At 27.4% G+C, this 18,090-nt stretch overlaps 6 protein-coding genes across 7 annotated transcripts in view; 2 read left to right on the top strand and 4 right to left on the bottom strand.

Moving 5' to 3' along the window:
• Nucleotides 1-3,713, top strand: part of LOAG_17505 — an 8,332-nt gene extending 4,619 nt beyond the window's left edge. For both annotated transcript variants that reach the window (XM_020450166.1, XM_020450167.1), the window contains 8 exons: nt 387-590; nt 860-1,009; nt 1,305-1,495; nt 1,827-2,048; nt 2,397-2,503; nt 2,812-2,990; nt 3,212-3,286; nt 3,459-3,713. In XM_020450166.1, coding sequence (XP_020306200.1) covers nt 387-590; nt 860-1,009; nt 1,305-1,495; nt 1,827-2,048; nt 2,397-2,503; nt 2,812-2,990; nt 3,212-3,286; nt 3,459-3,650 — 1,320 coding nt within the window. In that variant the 3' untranslated portion in view covers nt 3,651-3,713. The remainder of the gene's footprint in view (nt 1-386; nt 591-859; nt 1,010-1,304; nt 1,496-1,826; nt 2,049-2,396; nt 2,504-2,811; nt 2,991-3,211; nt 3,287-3,458) is intronic.
• A 152-nt stretch (nt 3,714-3,865) lies between these two features.
• LOAG_06252 (hypothetical protein) lies at nt 3,866-4,102 on the bottom strand (the record flags this gene model as incomplete). Its single annotated transcript, XM_003141788.1, has 1 exon — nt 3,866-4,102. The coding sequence occupies one exon, from the start codon at nt 4,100-4,102 to the stop codon at nt 3,866-3,868; it is 237 nt and encodes a 78-aa protein (XP_003141836.1).
• Nucleotides 4,103-4,706: 604 nt separating this feature from the next.
• On the top strand, nt 4,707-6,979 carry LOAG_06251 (hypothetical protein). The gene is made up of 6 exons (XM_020447100.1): nt 4,707-4,820; nt 5,179-5,358; nt 5,867-5,989; nt 6,105-6,215; nt 6,467-6,673; nt 6,764-6,979. The coding sequence occupies exons 1-6, from the start codon at nt 4,716-4,718 to the stop codon at nt 6,878-6,880; spliced, it is 843 nt and encodes a 280-aa protein (XP_020302634.1). The 5' UTR covers nt 4,707-4,715; the 3' UTR covers nt 6,881-6,979.
• A 742-nt stretch (nt 6,980-7,721) lies between these two features.
• LOAG_06250 (hypothetical protein) lies at nt 7,722-8,655 on the bottom strand (the record flags this gene model as incomplete). Its single annotated transcript, XM_003141786.1, has 2 exons — nt 7,722-7,911; nt 8,489-8,655. 2 exons carry the CDS (start codon nt 8,653-8,655, stop codon nt 7,722-7,724), a joined length of 357 nt encoding a protein of 118 aa, XP_003141834.1.
• Nucleotides 8,656-10,858: 2,203 nt separating this feature from the next.
• LOAG_17504 (hypothetical protein) lies at nt 10,859-11,170 on the bottom strand (the record flags this gene model as incomplete). Its single annotated transcript, XM_020450165.1, has 2 exons — nt 10,859-10,916; nt 11,031-11,170. The coding sequence occupies 2 exons, from the start codon at nt 11,168-11,170 to the stop codon at nt 10,859-10,861; spliced, it is 198 nt and encodes a 65-aa protein (XP_020306199.1).
• A 526-nt stretch (nt 11,171-11,696) lies between these two features.
• Nucleotides 11,697-15,634, bottom strand: LOAG_17503 (gamma-aminobutyric acid receptor subunit beta; the record flags this gene model as incomplete). Its single annotated transcript, XM_003141785.2, has 7 exons — nt 11,697-11,783; nt 12,175-12,262; nt 12,521-12,642; nt 13,263-13,497; nt 13,902-14,161; nt 14,724-14,832; nt 15,615-15,634. The coding sequence occupies 7 exons, from the start codon at nt 15,632-15,634 to the stop codon at nt 11,697-11,699; spliced, it is 921 nt and encodes a 306-aa protein (XP_003141833.2).
• Nucleotides 15,635-18,090: the final 2,456 nt, after the last annotated feature.

The raw sequence follows: 18,090 nt of genomic DNA, 5'->3' as shown, positions 1-18,090 counted from the left end.
AATAATAATAATAATAATAATAATAATAATAATAATAATAATAATAATAATAATAATAATAATAATAATAATAATAATAATAATAATAATAATAATAATAATAATAATAATAATAATAATAATAATAATAATAATAATAATAATAATAATAATAATTAGTAATAAATAGCAAAATGGTGGCAATAATAATAGCAATAATAGGTATTAATAATACTAATATTTCAATAACTCTTTGGGAATTACAATTAATTATGACGAAATAAAATTAAATACAACTTTCGAACATGATAAAAAACAGACAACTAAAGAGAAGTATTTGTAGAAATGAATTAAATTCATAACCGAGCTTATTTATAAGAAATAGAAATTGAATATGAAATATTTAGAATGGTTATCCATCAATTGATAATCCATATATATTCAATGGTGATTTCGTTGATCGTGGTACTCAATCTATAGAAGTATTCGTGGTACTTTGCGCATTTGTAATCCTAAATCCATCATCAGTAATACTAAATCGTGGTAATCATGAAGATCATGTCATCAATTTACGATATGGATTTGTGAAAGAAATAATGACAAAATATAAGGTATTGTGTAATCGTAAACAAAGTACTGATAAAGTTTTCATTTCATAATTAATTTTACTTTGAAAATAGATATTATCAATGGAATGTTTTAAAATTTTCATTTCTTCTTTTCCTTGATAGTAAATTTTACATCAGACATGTCGCTAATTATGAGAATACCATTTAGTGACAAATTGTTAATTAATTTAAATAAGCTATACAATTTAATAGATATTTTATTTTATTTTACTTGTTAAAGTGATAAAATTGGCAAAGAAGTTATACTTTAGGAATCAGCAAATGCATTAGTGAAATTGTTGGAAGATATCTTCTCATGGTTACCACTTGCAACGATTATTGATAATAAAATATTTGTTACACATGGTGGTATTTCGGATACAACAAACTTAGATGAGCTGAAAAATTTACCACGATATCGAGTAAGTTAACAGTAAGTGTTCAAAGTTAGCAAAAATGATGGAGAAAGGTTAAGCAGGTATGAAATTTCCATTCACATTTGAATGAACGGTTAAATAAATGAAAGATTAAGTAAGGGTGACCGATCAGAGAAAAGAAAGGTTAATTAACTGTCACCAATAAAAGAAAGAAAGGAAATGAGTTTGACTTAAAGTTTTCAAAGTTTTATATATATTTTTTTTAAGCTTTCAAAAATTTCGTAGTCAATGAAATAGACTTTCCTTACTTTTCTTCTGTTTTGTTTTTGTTTTCTTACAGTATGGATCAGTGCTCAGGCCACCCTTTTATTTTGATGGTATGCAAAGGAAAAGTGTTGATAATAAAGAATGGAAATTAATTTTGGACATATTATGGAGTGATCCAAAAGAGCAGAATGGTTGCACGGCAAATATTTTTCGCGGTGGTGGAACATATTTTGGTCCCGATATTACCCAGACATTTCTTGAGAAGTGAGTGCAACTTCATTTTGAGAAAAGAAAGAGGAATTAATGTACAAATGTTTTAATTTAGGAATATTTTTGATTGAAATCCTTTAAAATTTCAATAATTTTTATTTTAATATAATAGCAAGATTTTTTTCTGTATTTTTATGCTATTGTAAATTAATCTAATTAAGAATGGAATTTTTTAATAAATATAATAAATAAAGTTAGTTGGAAATGAATAAAAGTATAAAAAATTTTATTATCTATTCATTTATTTATTACTGCACATAATCTACATATTTCATTAGCCACAAATTATTTTTCTAATAATTAAATCAATTAATTTGTCTAAAAGGAACCAACTGGATATGATTGTTCGATCACATGAATGCAAATATGAAGGATATGAATTGACACACAACAATAAATTATTAACCATATTTTCGGCTTCAAATTACTACGAATACGGTAGTAATCGAGGCGCATATGTTAAATTTCTTGGTGCTAATCATGAACTACATTTTGTACAATATCAAGCTACTAAAGCACATCGACAAGCTATTAGCGCAAAAGAAAGGTTAAAACTTTTTTTTATTTTGAAAAAAGACTCGAATTATTTTATTTATTTTACTAGCACGGAGAATAGTTGAAAATCCTTTTTTTTTAATTTGAATTATTCGATTTAGTAAAAGTTATTATTATTATTGATATTACCACTTGTAATATTAATGTTTGCATTTTAACTATAGTAAAATCATACTTCAAGTATTTTAATGTTTTTTTTCCTTTTTTAACAATACCAAGCACTAATTGTGAGATTATAAGCAAATAATGAAAACCTATCCACTAATTAATGTTTTCTGAATAATATAATGATAAAACAGCGAAATTAAAATTTAGGAGGGAGAGTAATTTGTAAATTTAGGATTGATGCTGTCGAACAATCAGCTATGCAAAATTTACGAACGCAGTTGGATGTACACAATAAGCAACTACAAAATGAATATGAAATTTTGGATCCAACAAATACTGGTACTTCCATTTAACAATAATGAGCATAAATAAGAGAAGAGCGAAGAATTTGATGGATTTCAAATTGGCGAAATTTTCTCTTTTTTAGCTTGAAATCATTTTAAGATAACAATATTTAATGCAATGAATATTCCTATTTGGTTCATCAAGGAAAAAAAAACTTTCTTGTATTGCCTGAAAATTTATCTGAAACATTTATTAATATTACCTGAAATTTTATTCGAATCATTTATTGATATTCCTTGAAAACATACCACAATCATTTACTGATTCATAAATTTCTCAAAAATTTTCAAAATTTATTTAAGGTAAAATTTCAATTCATAAATGGTGCAAATGTGTTGAAAGTGTTTCTGGCCTTAATTTGCCATGGTATTCATTAGCTCCACGACTTGTCACCGTAACCGATGGTGGTAAAAACGTATTATACAAGCAAAACTCTTCATCAGCTGTACAAATTTTTAGTGGTAACAAGAAAATCATGCAGGTGGGAAATCCTTACCTTTACTTCTAATATTTGGAAATTTTGTAAAAATAGGATCGAAAAAGGTTTTAACGGGAGGTACAAATTAATTTCAGTTGCAAAATCACAATTTTATAACAATTAGTTGAAAACAATAAAAATATAGGAAAAACTCTAATTATCAGATATTTCATAACATTTTAATTTGCTGCTAAATAAAAAAGAAGTTAATTTGGAAATTTCAGAAGAAACCGCATGTGGTAGAAACATTGTATAGGCATAAAAATACTCTTGAAGCATTGTTCCGTTTCATGGATAAGGTAAAACTATTCCGCTTACCTTTTAAATCATATTTTCTAATATCAGTCAATCATTAATCTTTGTTCCATATGACAAGGAATATGTTAGCTAATCATAATTATGTAAATACTTCTCGAATGATTAATTAATTCGAATATTTCATTTAATACGCAAATGATTGGAAATTTTTAGGATAATTCAGGCGTTGTAACCGTAGCTGAATTCGTCGATGCATGCAAAATTTTGGGTCAATATACTCGTAACCCATTAAAAGTACCTCATTTGGAACAAATAGCGGAAAGTATTGATTTCAATAAAGATGGTTATATCAACCTGAACGAATTCTTGGAAGCATTCCGCCTTGTTGATCAAGGAACCGTCTAATATGATTGCATTTATCCTCTCTAATGTGATGCTCATTGATTATCCATCCAATCAATTATTGACTCATTTTAGTTTTTGTTTTCAAATAAATGAAATATTTTCGCTGATCTCAAAAATTTTAATAATTCATTTTTATTTTTTAAATATCTGTAAAAGGAAGGGTGGAAAAGCTCATGTAAATGATACCCACGACTGCCCTAAAGATTACCAGTGTTCTATCGATATACCGGTATATTAGTCATCGGATGAATTAAGCCCGATATCGATAAAATATTGGTTACACGCAGTGCAAAAACGCTGTATGTGTAATGACTAGCATCGCCGACATCTTCGCGTAAGAATACATAAATACGTGTGACCGAGTATCTCTGCGTGCACTCACGCGAACATTCCACGTCGTTTCGACTCTTGAAAAACCGGTCGTTACGAGCCCCACTTTTATTCAATAACATTCCCCACTTTTATTCAATAACATTGCCTTCCAAATACGGCAATATGCATATTTACATTATGTTTAAAAATGAAACATCGAGGTTCGAGGTGCCGTACGTCAGTCTTCAATTGTACCGTCTGTCAGAGCGCTTCACGTAACAGTAGTTAACGTCAAGCATTCACACCCACCCCAAATACCACACGTCACCGTAACTCACGTCTCACTAACACCAATGAGCAGCGTAGCTTGCTTCTTTCGGTGGCAACTGAAACGTAAACCCAACCGGAAGGTCGCATTGAAAACGGTCATTTCTTGCTTGCTTTGTAAGTTTTACTGCCAAAAACTCGCTCCAAACTCCCATTGTTGGTTGTAATGCATCATTTCCGGAAACTTTCGGGAATTCCCGTTATTCACATCGATCTTTCATTTCCGGGAAATTCCAAAAGTTCCCGTTGTTGGTATTAGTCATTCATTTACGGGGAATTTCAATCACATGAAATTAAAATCTGTGAAACTTCCAATGCTTCATTTTTTCGGAAAAATAAAACTACAAATTGCAAAATCTATAATAATTAGATCGTTTATTTCACTTTCATTCTGTTTACCGGAAATACCTTGCGTGTTTGGAGGAGATGGAAGTAATGCGACGTGGAACGATGTTGCATACAAGACGATTATGGGTGTCATCATACTTCATGAAAGGTCATTCGAAATGGGATAACATTAAAGACACTAAGGTTTATTTGCGTATCAATTTCATAGGTTGCTGCCCATATGATATGATATGACGTATTATGTATATCAGTTTTACTCACCTATGATCTCAGTTTTCTTAAAGTTTGATTGTAGGAATCTAGAAAAATATGATTGTAATTAAGGATATAATTAGAGACAGTTATATATGATTATAAATGTAGATTTAAAGGTGATCAAAGATCGCTATGAGCTCATCCGATGGTTTTTGGCGAAGAATTTTAAAAATGATCATACTGATGAAATCTTAATTCAAAAAATTAAAACCATTATCGTACTTCAAATCTTCTGTTTTATATCGGTTAACTGTTAATACGTTTGAATGATTTGAGTTGATATTAGCTTGCAGCTATGATTAGCAAAACAAGAACAGCTGAACAATTAATGGCTAAAATGAAGCGAATTGTTCGAGCTGGTGGGCCTGATCTCAAATTCAACAAAGATTTAGTGCAGTTACAGTTAGAGTATAGGAATTCAAACTTTTCGGATGCAGCATTTCAACGAGCACTCAAGAATGCGCAAGTAAGAGTTTTACATTGGAAAAATTTTTTCGAAAGAAAGTACTAACATAATCCGTTAAGTATGGTTTATTGTTCAGTCATACGTAGTAGAAATTGTTTAAATATATTTCAACTTTTGCTACTTTATATAGTTTTTATGTTTCGGCCCTTTTATCTCATACTCACTGATGCAAGCAGCAAATGGTTATAATTTTATTCTGTAAAGAAATGATTGCTTGAATATTACATTTAGCCACCTTCGTAATCTGCTGGATCAAATTGATATCCTTTGTTCAAAACTAACAAATTACTGTTTAATTAATTTCGAGGGAGGTGTGAAGACTAACTGATATTAAATATCGCATGATTTATCCATTTCCAATATTTCAGTCTTGACCACAAGAAATAATTTATATGTTCAGTTTACAGATTTCAAGTAAATGAAAAAAATGAATTTCTTTCTTATTGCATTCGATTAGACTGTTCTTAAAAATTTTTCATTCCTTACACTTGAATATTTTTTATTCCAGCTACAACCAGTGAAAACAGCAAAAATCACTGTACTCGGACCTTCTGGATCAATTTTTATCATCGAGTCGGAAGGTTTATCACAAAAAAAGTTGCTGGAATTCCTTGCATCATCTTTGGATAAGGTATTACATTCGCTAAGGGCGGGATATTTTCTTTTTATTTGTTAGAATCAGCTCCATAAATTTTCATGATTTTGAATTATATAACAAATTCTGGTTTTGTGGTTGAAGATTTCAGATTGGTGATGGATTTCAATTGTCAAAAAACGACTATAGCAGGAATTTTGAGGACAAAGGTGTTATTATCGTCAGTGCTGTCAAAGCCAATAAAACATTATCATTAGATGAGGTTATTGACACTCCTACTTAAAAATATTGAGTTTTTCATAAATTCATTAGATTAAAAGTTTTGAAATTCATCGCCATTTCGCAGCTTATAAGCCTCTTTTCTAAGATTGTTATTCATTGTTCCTTAGAATCTTTTCAACTTCAGTGTGCATTTTCATTATCGTAATGTACATTCCAAAACACAGGCAAGGAAGTTTTTATTTTTATTCATTCGCGAACTTTTCGTTAGCGAATAACATTATATTCATTTAGATGGAAGAAATTTGTATAGAATTGGATTGCGATGATGTAAATAAATTTGAAGAAGATGGAGCAACATTTTATGAATTAATGTGCGTACGGAGTAAATATGCTCAAGTATTGGCTGTTGTTGAAAAAGAAGGCTTCAATGTTAAATGTTCTGCTTTGGAGCCACGCGCCATCAATCCGGTTGAAATAGAAAAACATGAAACAGAAAAGGTTTAGCTATTTTTTCCCCAATTAGAAGTATGTTTTTGTTTATTTTACAAAACTTATTTTCGACACGTGAAATATGAATTTTACTTTTAGATTATCCAGTTTTATGAAACGCTTCGGGAAAATGAAGGTATCAATCATGTTTGCGCCAATATCAGGCCAAATTCTTTACCGATAAGGCCTCTAAAGTTAAAAGTTGCAGCACAATAATTGTTCTGTTTGTGTATTTAATACCTGGATGAATGATTCATTTGCTTTTTGCTGCAGTTCGTATAATAACTACGAATAAATTCATTGATATCATGTCTTTTCTTATTTTGAAAAACTTTGCAATACTTAATATTTTCCATTATCATCTCCGGGTCAGTGATTTCCAATATACGTATGATCCAAAATACAACAGCATATCAGGAAGTCAGTTCTTACGGCATGGTAATTTTTAAAACATCTGAAATCTTTAAAATTAAAATTTAAAATCTGTGGAAAAATATTGGACGACAATACACAAGGATTTTTCTTACTGGAATTTACTTCATGTAATAAATTACATGAATTCCAAATCGAATAAGTACCAGTTAAAAGCATGTTTTTTTGTCTTTGTTTTTAAAAAGGGGAACCAGCAAATATCAAATTTTAGCACTAAATTTGAAAAGTTTATTCCTAAGCTTCCAGTTAAGAAGGAGATTTATTCTTAAATTTTTGATAGAAAGAAAATAAAATTGCAATTAAGGCAAAGCAAATTAATTTGGCTTTTGAGGAAGAGCCACGAGTAATTGTCCTGGCAGATTTGCGAAGGAGAAAACGCAGGATTTACTGATTTTTTAAAGTGAGGTAGATTTTGGACCAAAAATTGATGAGTCAAGTAACAAATTCGAACTGAAAGGAAGAAAAACTGACCAAATAGGCGAAATATGGACTGGAATACATAGGGATTAATTGAATATACATCAAAAGCAAGGTATCGAGAAAATTAATTTGGCATACATCAAAAGGAAGTATCGCAGATATATATATATATATATATATAAAATATTTTGCAAAAAGGGGTAAATTATACAAAAAATAATTTCCCCTTTGATTTGTTATTTTTCCGAGCCTTAGGTGGACCACAGAAACATGCACGCAATGTTGGACCTTCGATTGACCCTCGACAAAAACAGGACTGTACTTTGCGGTTACCATCCTTCCAACATGCATTCTGGCATGATTGCATGATACATCGATCCAAACTTCCAAAATCACTAAATTGGTTGATTAATTTTTCTTTCTATAAAAATTTGCATATTATATTTGATAATTCATACTACTGTTATAATAGTGCTATTAGGACATGACTTTAGATAAAATTCAAAGAAATGGTGTGATATGTTATGATATGATATGTTGTGCTCCGATGTGATATCTTATGCTCTGCTATGCTATTTTATGATATTATAAAAAAATTGGACTGAAACAGATGAAGGAGAATGAGGTGAGAAAGATTGTAAAAAGGGAAGAAATTAGGAAAAGAATGAAAGTATGATTAATTTTGAATGTTGGCAACTTTTCATTTTAATCATTTCAATCACTAAAAATTAAAAACATTTTTGGAGAGTTTTCCAATAATCTAATCTCAATTATTTTATTAATTTGATGGTTTAGTTCCACTAACAATAGAATCAGTTTACTTTTCATTTCTAATTCATTCTTATTTTTTATTTACATTCAATCTCTTCCCTCATTATTAAAAATGAGTGGTTAATTACTCCTAATTAACCATTATCAGTACAGAGAGAAAGTTGACATGAAATCCTGCTTAAAATTGAAAAGCGAACTTACCAAGGAAGTGTTATATGAGGACTACAAGTAGCTTTACAGCTTTGAAATATTTTAGAGTTCTTTACTAATGCCGCTTGAGATGTTACATTTGAAAGCAATGCAAATACGATTATAGGTGATAAGATGATAATGCTATTTTCACTTCCACAGAACGATGATACTATCATTGAAAAATTATTGCTGCGGTTGTCGTTGTTGTTGTCATGAAATATAAAATTTAAATTTAATAAATTGAGCGCTAACAGAACAACGGGGCGGTAAAAGCGGTAGACGTAGGACAAATGATAGATTTTGCAATTGATATGAATGGTGAGTAAATGTGCGCAACGTCTCTCCCACATACGAAAAAAGGCTCTTTATGTTATTTGATAGTTGTGATTCGGAAAAAGGACATTTGCAATTTAGTCAATATGGAAAGGATTTTAAGGTCGGTTGAGAAGTGCTATTTGATATTCCGATAAACATCAACAACTATTTCTGGTGGTTTCGCCTGCAGGAACTCTCGGGAACAAGTTTTAGCGAAAATCTTTCAAACATTTATTTAATTTAACAATGAGAGAAGCAAATACAGGTTTCATAAGGAACTGGTCATCTACATGGTTTGTGAAGCAAAAGCTGTTCCATTAATTAATTAATTCTTATCATTCTGTTTGCAAATATTTATTTCTTATTGTTTAATTGCAATTTGCAAATAAATTCATTTTTCCTTTTCTGTTTTGTTGTTACCATACATAAATACATATAAAATGATAACAAGTGATAAAAACGCTAAAATAGATTTGTGTTTCAAATTCAAATGCAAACAAATATTTTATTCATTTATTTGCAATAATTAAATTAATGAGCATTTTTTGTGAGAGAATGAAATTTCAATCATTTCACATCGTATCATAAGGTATAATTTACATTTTACTTTGTTGGATTATATTTTTCGAAAAGAAAAAACAAAGTATTGTCCTTTTTAAATATTCTCTTATTTTTTAATAAATTTCTTTTCATTTTTGCTATTTCTTTCCTTTACTTTTTTTTTGCAAAATTTGCATAAATACTTGGCATTTCCAAAACATTTTACGATTAGCATTCCAAATTAATCAACCAAAAGTTAACATATCAAATGCTTTCATACATTTTCGAAATATATACCGTCCAATATCTGAAAGTAATTCATAAAACTTCTTTTTTTCTATCAGTGGAATAATTTTCAATGATAACTAAATATACGATGTTGTACTTCCTTCGAATAATTAAAAATTTGTATTGCACGATTTTGTATTGCATTAATCAAATTTAAATTAATTAAAATTAAGCTAAATTAATTAAATTCACCAATTAAAATTAGAAACACATTTTTTTCCAGTCAAAAAAAATTTATTTTAAACAAAACATGGCCATTATGATTTTTTTCTCTGGTTCCCTACATAGCAAAATTGTAATTTAGTCCGCCAAAATTTGAAGTTGCTATCGGTGCTCATACATTTGGATTAAAAGTAAATAATTAAAGTTCATTTAAGTATTTAAATTTTGAAATTTCAATATTGTGGTTTACGAAAGGTAACTTACATTATATTGAACAAAACAAATGAAAGAGGAAATAATATCATTGAATAATAGTCGACCTAAAGATTTAAATAATAATTAATTGCTTCTTTGAATGCTTAAAATGATTTCCAGCCATGAACAACCTAAACTCGAGATTCCTTAAAAATTAAATTTAATCATTATATAATTCCAATTTCAAAAGTCTAGTTGATTCAAATATTGAAATTTTTAGACTTAATTCCATTTACCTTCCTAATATTACCACCTGCATCCCAAAAACTTTTTTCTGTTTGCATTTTATTATGATGGCGAAAATATTTAGAACAACTCTTAAACACAATAAAATTGGAAACAAAAAAGTTCATTTAATTTCAGTAATTTCAATTTTTTTCATAAATAAAAATTTTAAATTTTAGTTCTCAAAAAAGAAGTAAAAAAGAAAATCTTAATCATAACTTTCAACAAATTATCCCTAAATTGATTGCGCAGTTATATCATAACAAAGCAAAAACGAGTTTTTTGTTTTGTTCTGTCTTTTGCTTTTTTTTTTTTAAATTTATCAGTTGAGTTTTTATTTGGGAAAATTATCTACTATTCATTAAAATTTCTAGTAGAAGTGAAATTTCCTTGAGAAACTGTCTTTTTTTTTATAAATTTTCGCATTTGATTTGTTTGTTTTTTCTAGAATTCATTCATTGAAATTCGATTTGTTTTGAACTTATCAAATAAATTTAATAAAATTTTCACAATTATTGCTTTGCATAAAGAGAAATTATTATCTTTGAAAAAAATAAAAGTGAAATATGAGAATCGCAAAAATTACTCATTAATTCATACTTGTTTGGAAGTAATTCTCCATTCTCGACCACAAAATTGACCCAATAATTTCCTGATATCTGTTATTGACTGGAGAAAAAAAAATGAAATATGAATCCTATTAAACAATAATATTATGAATTAAAATGCAATTGAGATTAATCAAAATTTCATTAAAAATACTTACCCATTTAAAAAACGATGTTCATGTGATGTACGCTCTGTGCTATTCCTATTTAAATCAGTATCCGATATAGCCTTTCCTGTTTGAAACGGTTTTTCTGGATTCATTACGGATAGAATATTTTGCCTTCGAAAAACATTCATATTGCTATCATCCGAAGTTTCATTACAATTCCTTTTTTTTCTTCAAAAAATTTTGGTTTAAAATGGATAGTTTAGACAAGTTTAGGATTTGAATAATGACGTGTAATAAGCCAATTCCAATGTTTGCAATTATTTAATTTTTAAATTTAAGGATAAAAATTATTTCGAAAATTAAATTTCTCAACATATATATGTTTCATTTTTTTTTTTTTTAATAATGCAAAAGCTTTTAACAGCAGTTTATAAATTTATCAGTTGTTTTCGAGACCTTATTTGATTGATCCATTGGTTAATCGCGCGGGTTCCAATTTCTTTTTCTCGTTCGTAACTGTAAACAAAAAAAAACAAAAAAAAACGATTTTAGTACAATAATTCAAGTACAATACAAAAATTATTCGATTTCAAATTTACTAATTTCCATCAATTTCATGCTTCTGTAATATAATGATTTGTCGATTATTGAATGTGTTTTTTTTTCAAATTTTAAATTTCTTTAAAAGAAACTTTGACAAAATATGATAAATACTTACTGATTAAGCCGAGAAATAACAGCTAATTCAACAAGTGTACAGAAAATGAAAATAACCGAACTGATCATCCATACATCCGAACACTGAAATAAGTAATTTTTAATAAGTAAACATATTATGTGGGTAGTCCAAAGATTCCTTTTGGAACTGTAACAAGCTATTAGAAAATGACAAATGTTGGAAAAAATCAATTTATTTTGGCTTAATTTATTAATAAAACATTTATTTTCTTCAAAAAGAAAGTTCTAATTAATGAGTTTGGAACAAAGAATTGATATGTAAGTTTTCCTTTTATTTTTTCTTTTGGTAAATAAAAAATTTCATAAAAATTGTCATTTTATGTTTTACAGTTTGTAGTTTGAACGATGTCTGAAGAGATCAAAGGGAAAAGAAAATGAAGATAGAGAGTACTGCAATTAATGACGTGAAAAAGAAGGTGAGAAAGTAAAGTGGAAAAGGTAAAAGTAAACTAACTTTAATATAACTAGCACGTGGTAGATGACGTAAAACACTACCAAATTGAAAAGTTACTGCTAATAATGATGATACACCCAATGTTATCCTTTAAAAAAAGATCTTTTTAATTAAGTTGAAGAATTAACTTTGATGCATGTATAATAATACTTTTACTGTATGGGATATAGTACATATATATGTGTGATGCTCGATGAAACTACCAACATTTAGTATACCACATGGGTAATGCTATGGGTGAAATTGCTACTGTATGAGATACAGTATAAGGTACAGTATACAGTATTTGCAAAATTCTTAGATAATATGGATAAAATTTTTTTTATAACATTTATTATTAGCAGACCTTGCAGAAGCAGCTCGTGCATCAAAGAAGAATCCAACCCAAGAACTAATAACTGTCAGTAATGTTGGAAAGTAGGAATGAAAGAGATAGAAACCATATCGTCGGGCAAATGTAAATTCAACCTGCAAATTTTTCCAATTAAAAGCGTTTAATTCTAATAAAATTTGCCTTCATTTCATTAAAACTTCAATATTTTTTCAAAAATGTCACGAAACTTTTTTAAATATTCTTTAACAAATTGACCGAATGTCACATTTTTTGAAAGTTCAAAAATTATTGTTATGATTAGTTCCTGTTTTTGTATTGATTATGGATAAATATGTTATTAGTGATTCTTCCCATTTTATCATGTAAAATTTACATTTTCTACTTTTGAACGTCTTAATTAACTGTTAGCACTAAAATTAATTTACAAATTTTTATTTAAAAAATTGGAAATTTAAATTCGATTTTACTTTTACAACCGATAATTTGTGTTTTGTTGTTTACATTCGTTTGAGATATTTTTTATTTTAACGATCAAATGGATATCTGATTTTTGTTCATACACATAGCAATAATTTTTATGAAGTTAAAGAAAAATCCCGAAAAGAAATTGTGCCAAAATGTTTTTTCAAGTTGATCAAGCTTTGAGTTTTTTACAGAAATCATTCAATATTAAAAGATATTAGTAAACATATTACCGGATATAAGAAAAGTAACCGGAAATTTTGATTATTATTAATCAGAAACATTAATTTACCGTTGCTCTAGCCCATTCGCCATTCGGATATTGCAATGTTTCACGATTTGTTCTCCAACCAGTTAATTCGAAATCCGGTAATTCAACTACTTCCATCATTGTTAATGGTTTTTCGTGCCAAAATAGCCGTACATTATCCGTATTATATGAATAACTTTCAAATGTAAGCTTACAATGTATTTTATCAAACGGAAACATTTTTAAATCCATTTTGCATGGCGCTCTAACTTTAAGCCTGAAAATAACAAACTTTAATAGTAACCATTAATTTTCTTTGATTAAATTTAAAAAATTACAAAATTTGCAATAAACTAATTTAATATGTTGAAATATGCGATCATTTCTGTATTTTTTATATTATTTTCGATTCAAAAAAAAAACAACAATTGCAATTTGAAATGCGGAAAATACAACTTTGATAATATTATTTTCTTATTGGTTTTTTTTTAAAAAATATTTGATTAGTTGTAAATAAACAAATAGACAAATACTTTCAAGTTTTATATTATCAATTTTCACGTCAATAATTTCTCATTCTGCTACACCTACAAGTATACGTTCCACGTATACTTGTAAATAAACTTAACAGCGTATAAAATTTGAAAATATTTGTTCATTTATTTTTACTTTGAAACTAACCTGAAATTACTCCATACCAATCCATTTTCATATATAAGAATGAAAGTATTCTCGGCTGGTGAACTATGTATCGATGAATGTCTGCTATTGATGATACATGTTTCAGGTGTCCAAATCCTTTTCCGAAACTCACCTTTCAAGGTAATATTTGTTGTGCAAACGTTTAATTGCTTAAAATTTAACCGCGGATCTTCCCATATTTCGCTATACATAAAATCTAATTCAAAATCGCCGGTTAATTCCGAAACTGTTGTAACACCCTGAAGAAACACCCTGAAGATGAGCATTTGCATTCACTTTTCAACAGTTTTTTTTTTATGATCAAAATGAGACTAATTTATACCATAGTCTAATTAGCTTGACTTTAGCCCTTTCTTTCTTTCCCTTTATTTTATTTTATACCGTAGCCTATTTTGAAAAATAAGTTTAGCGAAGAGTTTCGAATTTATAAAGATATTTAAATAAGAAAATACATATAGGAACGGAAATGTTTGAATCGGTGAAAAGTGATGAGGAAAAGGATAAATTGCGATGGATGCGAATGGAAAATGATATTCAAAAAAAAAAAAGTGATAAACAGAGATAAATTGTGATAAATAGAAATGAAAAGCAATAAACAAGCTAAAATGTGATACATTAAAGACTGAAAGTGATAAACAAGCATGAAATGTAATAAAAAAGTTAAAAAAAGGGTTAAAAATCTAACTAAATATTGCTCGAAAGCTTTTAGTAAAAACGAAAATCTCACTTAACTTGTAAACAAATAAATTGCAAGTTTAAAATACAAAATCGTAATTGAAATTATCAATTGGTGATATTAACCTGCACATGCATTTCAATTGTAACATTAACACCTTCATTAGATGGTAATAAATGATTATCATAATCACTGAGCAATGCGTTGATTACATATCCCAAATTAATTGTATTCCTGAAATAAATTTTTGCAAACGAATAAGCATACTGTAGTATTTAATATTATATTTACTTAGATATAATTGTTAAATATTGTTTACAGTATCCATTCATGTTTCGTTTCCCTTTAATTTTTTCTTATTTTTTTGTTTGAAAATATCAGGTGACTTAAACTAATATATTTCTTCTTTCCCTTTATTTCTATTTGATGTGCTACTAAAACTTTAAATCATCAATTTTTAATTTGTCATTGTTACTAAGTGATCTTTAATCTTTAAAACTAATGATTTTTATTTTAATAAGAGAAATATTAATAATGCAACAACATCTATCGACCAATGACCATTTTTGGTAAAAGTTATCGTTTTTGCAGGTGTAATTTAAATATTACAAATAATCTAATTTATTTAGATTTTAATTATAAATATTCGTAGTATTTTTCGGATTATGCAGATGTGAATAAATATCTCAACAATATATGAACTATATTAATTACTGCATAGTTAAATACAGAAAAAGAGAACTCTTGCTTTTATCATTAAAAACAAAGAGTGAAAGAGTGATAATGGTATCCTATGGTTATGATATTAGCAGGTGTTACGTAATATAATGTTGATGATAATGATGCAATGTAATGATATGGTGCAACAATGGTTGTAATAAATTGATATGATAATGACGATAGCATAATATATTGTTAAATTTAATAAATTATCAAGTTTAAATTTAATAAATTGTTAAAAATTTACTACCACTAAACTGCTTGTTTTTGTTACAAAAATTTCTTTGCAAGCAAACTTCAAAGTCCATTCTGTCATCTTGACAATGAGACAAATGCTTCAAATTAAATTTCAATCGTATATTTCAAATGCTTACCGTAAATAGAATTCACTTAAAATTGATGCGTTCTTTTCTCTCTCTTTCTCTCTACTTTTATATCTTTCTCAAAATACTTTATAAAATTCTTAAATTGATATTTCCAAAAATATTCAAAAGAGCTTTCGTTGAAAAACATTTTCTAGTACTATAAAAAAATTGATTGCTGACAATTATTTCTTTTTCTCTCTCTCCCTCTCTCTCTCTCACCCTTACTCTCCTTTTTAATGTTTTCTACGATATTATTTCGATAAGTATTTGTGAAAATTCTCAGTCAATAATTTACAAATCAGCAAAATGCAAAGGAAATGTTACAGCAATCTTAAATATCATTTCTATGCAAATCAAAAAAAAATCCTGCAATAATTAATTCATAATTCGAATTGGAAATTGATGAAAAGGAAAAAGAATTTGTTTTTTGATACTTATTGATTGATATTTGTTTTTATGATAAAACTTTCATTCATATTATAATTAATTTGCATACGAAATAACTGATTAGTCATATTAATAGCTTTAATTTATTATGAAATGATATGGTTGTTATGACTTAGTATACAATTGGAGAAAGGAGGACAAAATTATTTTGATATAGAAATTTTTTTTTTTGCATTTTTAATTGGTAATATCAATTGATATGATATTTCGTTGAGGAGAGAAGTTTAGCATTTAAAATTGCCAATGATAAAAATTAATTGAACCATATGACTTTTATTAATCAAACTCCATTAGTATTAAAAACTTCATTGAAATTTCAACATTTACAAAGCTAGAAGGATGATTTGATAAGTGAATTGTTTGTTGACAACAATAAATTTGTTATCAACGTTTGGTTATTAGCTTGATTAGTTGGTATATAGCGTAGTGATAAAGTCAGTTCGGAAAAAGTCAGTTGAAAGCAATTATTTTTTCGAAACATATATTTGGTTTTAAAGTTGGAAGATGTTACTTCGAAATTAAAATATAATATAACACTTCAAGCGATAAATTAGGTTTGAAATTGACAAAAAACAAATTTTGATTTAAATTACTGATATTCGAATATTCCTTAATTTTTTAATTTGAAATTATCTGATAATATTTTCCAGTGATAAAATGAAAATATTTCGCATAGTACGAATATTTTTTAGCCAAAAAAACATTTATATGTTAACAGGAATTATTAACATTATTACTTTATAACTGAAATAGTTTTTTCATAATTAAATACGATTTTATATGGAATTAGTTCGAATATTTTCTCAAAAATCCTCGATGTAAAGTTTGGGATTAAAGTTTATCACCTCTTGTTATCATTCCTAATAGTCAATATTTCAGATATTACAGAAGATGACAGTGTAAACAAAATTGATAATAATTATGACACTTGTGTAAATCTATTGAGGACAAACTCAATGCTTGGTGACATTGAATATGCATTTACATTATTAAAGCAAAGATATGATCATCCAAGAAAAACAATAAAAAAGTTATCTGGGTAAAATTATTGGGCAAAATGGATGGAATTATCCTAGAAACATTAAGTTATTTGTTGGAATTAATTAATTAGTAGACTTGTTTTTGTTGAAATTTACATTGAGTTATTTGTTGGGATTAATTAATTAGTAGACTTGTTCTTGTTGAAAATGACACTATCAGTCAAATAAAATAAAATTGATGAAATTGCTTGATGAATAGTAAAACTGTTTTGAGTAGAAGAAGATTTTCAAAAATTAATGAAATCATTTTAAAAATAAGAGAATTTATTGTATGCCCAGTTTGTTAAAACAACAATTGGCATGCTAAGTAGTTTTTATTATTGCAAAATGCATTCACGCATCACTAAATTGGCAGTTAACTTTAGTAAATGATTGCTTGCGGATTTTCTTATCATTTTGAGACCATTTCCGTTATCACTCTTATCTTTGGTTGCATCACAAAATTAATTCTTTCAGTAGTTTGACAGAAAATATTTCGCATAAATTTCTGGATTAGTATTAAAAATTCAATACGGTGAATGGATGTCGCAATGATACTTTGAACATTTTTTGAAAAATTATCAATTAATGTATCATTTTGAAACATTTATAAATAGGAATAAAATACAAATTGTGAAGAAGATTTACGCCTTTTTACATCATATGAAATATTAACTCATGGAAACAGATAAGTAATTCAAAATAAGATGACATTCTTTCCATTTAATATTGAACTAATAAAATAAAATACATTTTAACTATTTCGTTTTTATTTCCTTCTTAATATCATCAAATTTTTAAATAGTCAACCACTACTTTATTAATTATTTACTTACAAATCAACATATATATATATATATATATATATATATATATATATATATATATATATATATATATATATATATATATATATATATATATATATACTAGTATATATA

The sequence above is a fragment of the Loa loa genome (assembly GCF_000183805.2).
Source record: "Loa loa unplaced genomic scaffold supercont3.84, whole genome shotgun sequence".
In the NCBI taxonomy this organism is placed as follows: domain Eukaryota; kingdom Metazoa; phylum Nematoda; class Chromadorea; order Rhabditida; family Onchocercidae; genus Loa; species Loa loa.
The sequence above is the reverse complement of the archived record's forward strand: the minus strand, read 5'-3'. Positions and strand labels throughout refer to the sequence as shown.

Excerpts from the sequence above, each read along its gene's own strand:
- LOAG_06251 (XM_020447100.1), top strand. The coding sequence starts at position 4,716 with ATGGAAGTAATGCGACGTGGAACGATGTTGCATACAAGACGATTATGG. Across the intron at positions 5,359-5,866 it reads GAGCACTCAAGAATGCGCAA|CTACAACCAGTGAAAACAGC; the intron begins GTAAGAGTTTTA and ends TTTTTATTCCAG. Across the intron at positions 5,990-6,104 it reads TTGCATCATCTTTGGATAAG|ATTGGTGATGGATTTCAATT; the intron begins GTATTACATTCG and ends TGAAGATTTCAG.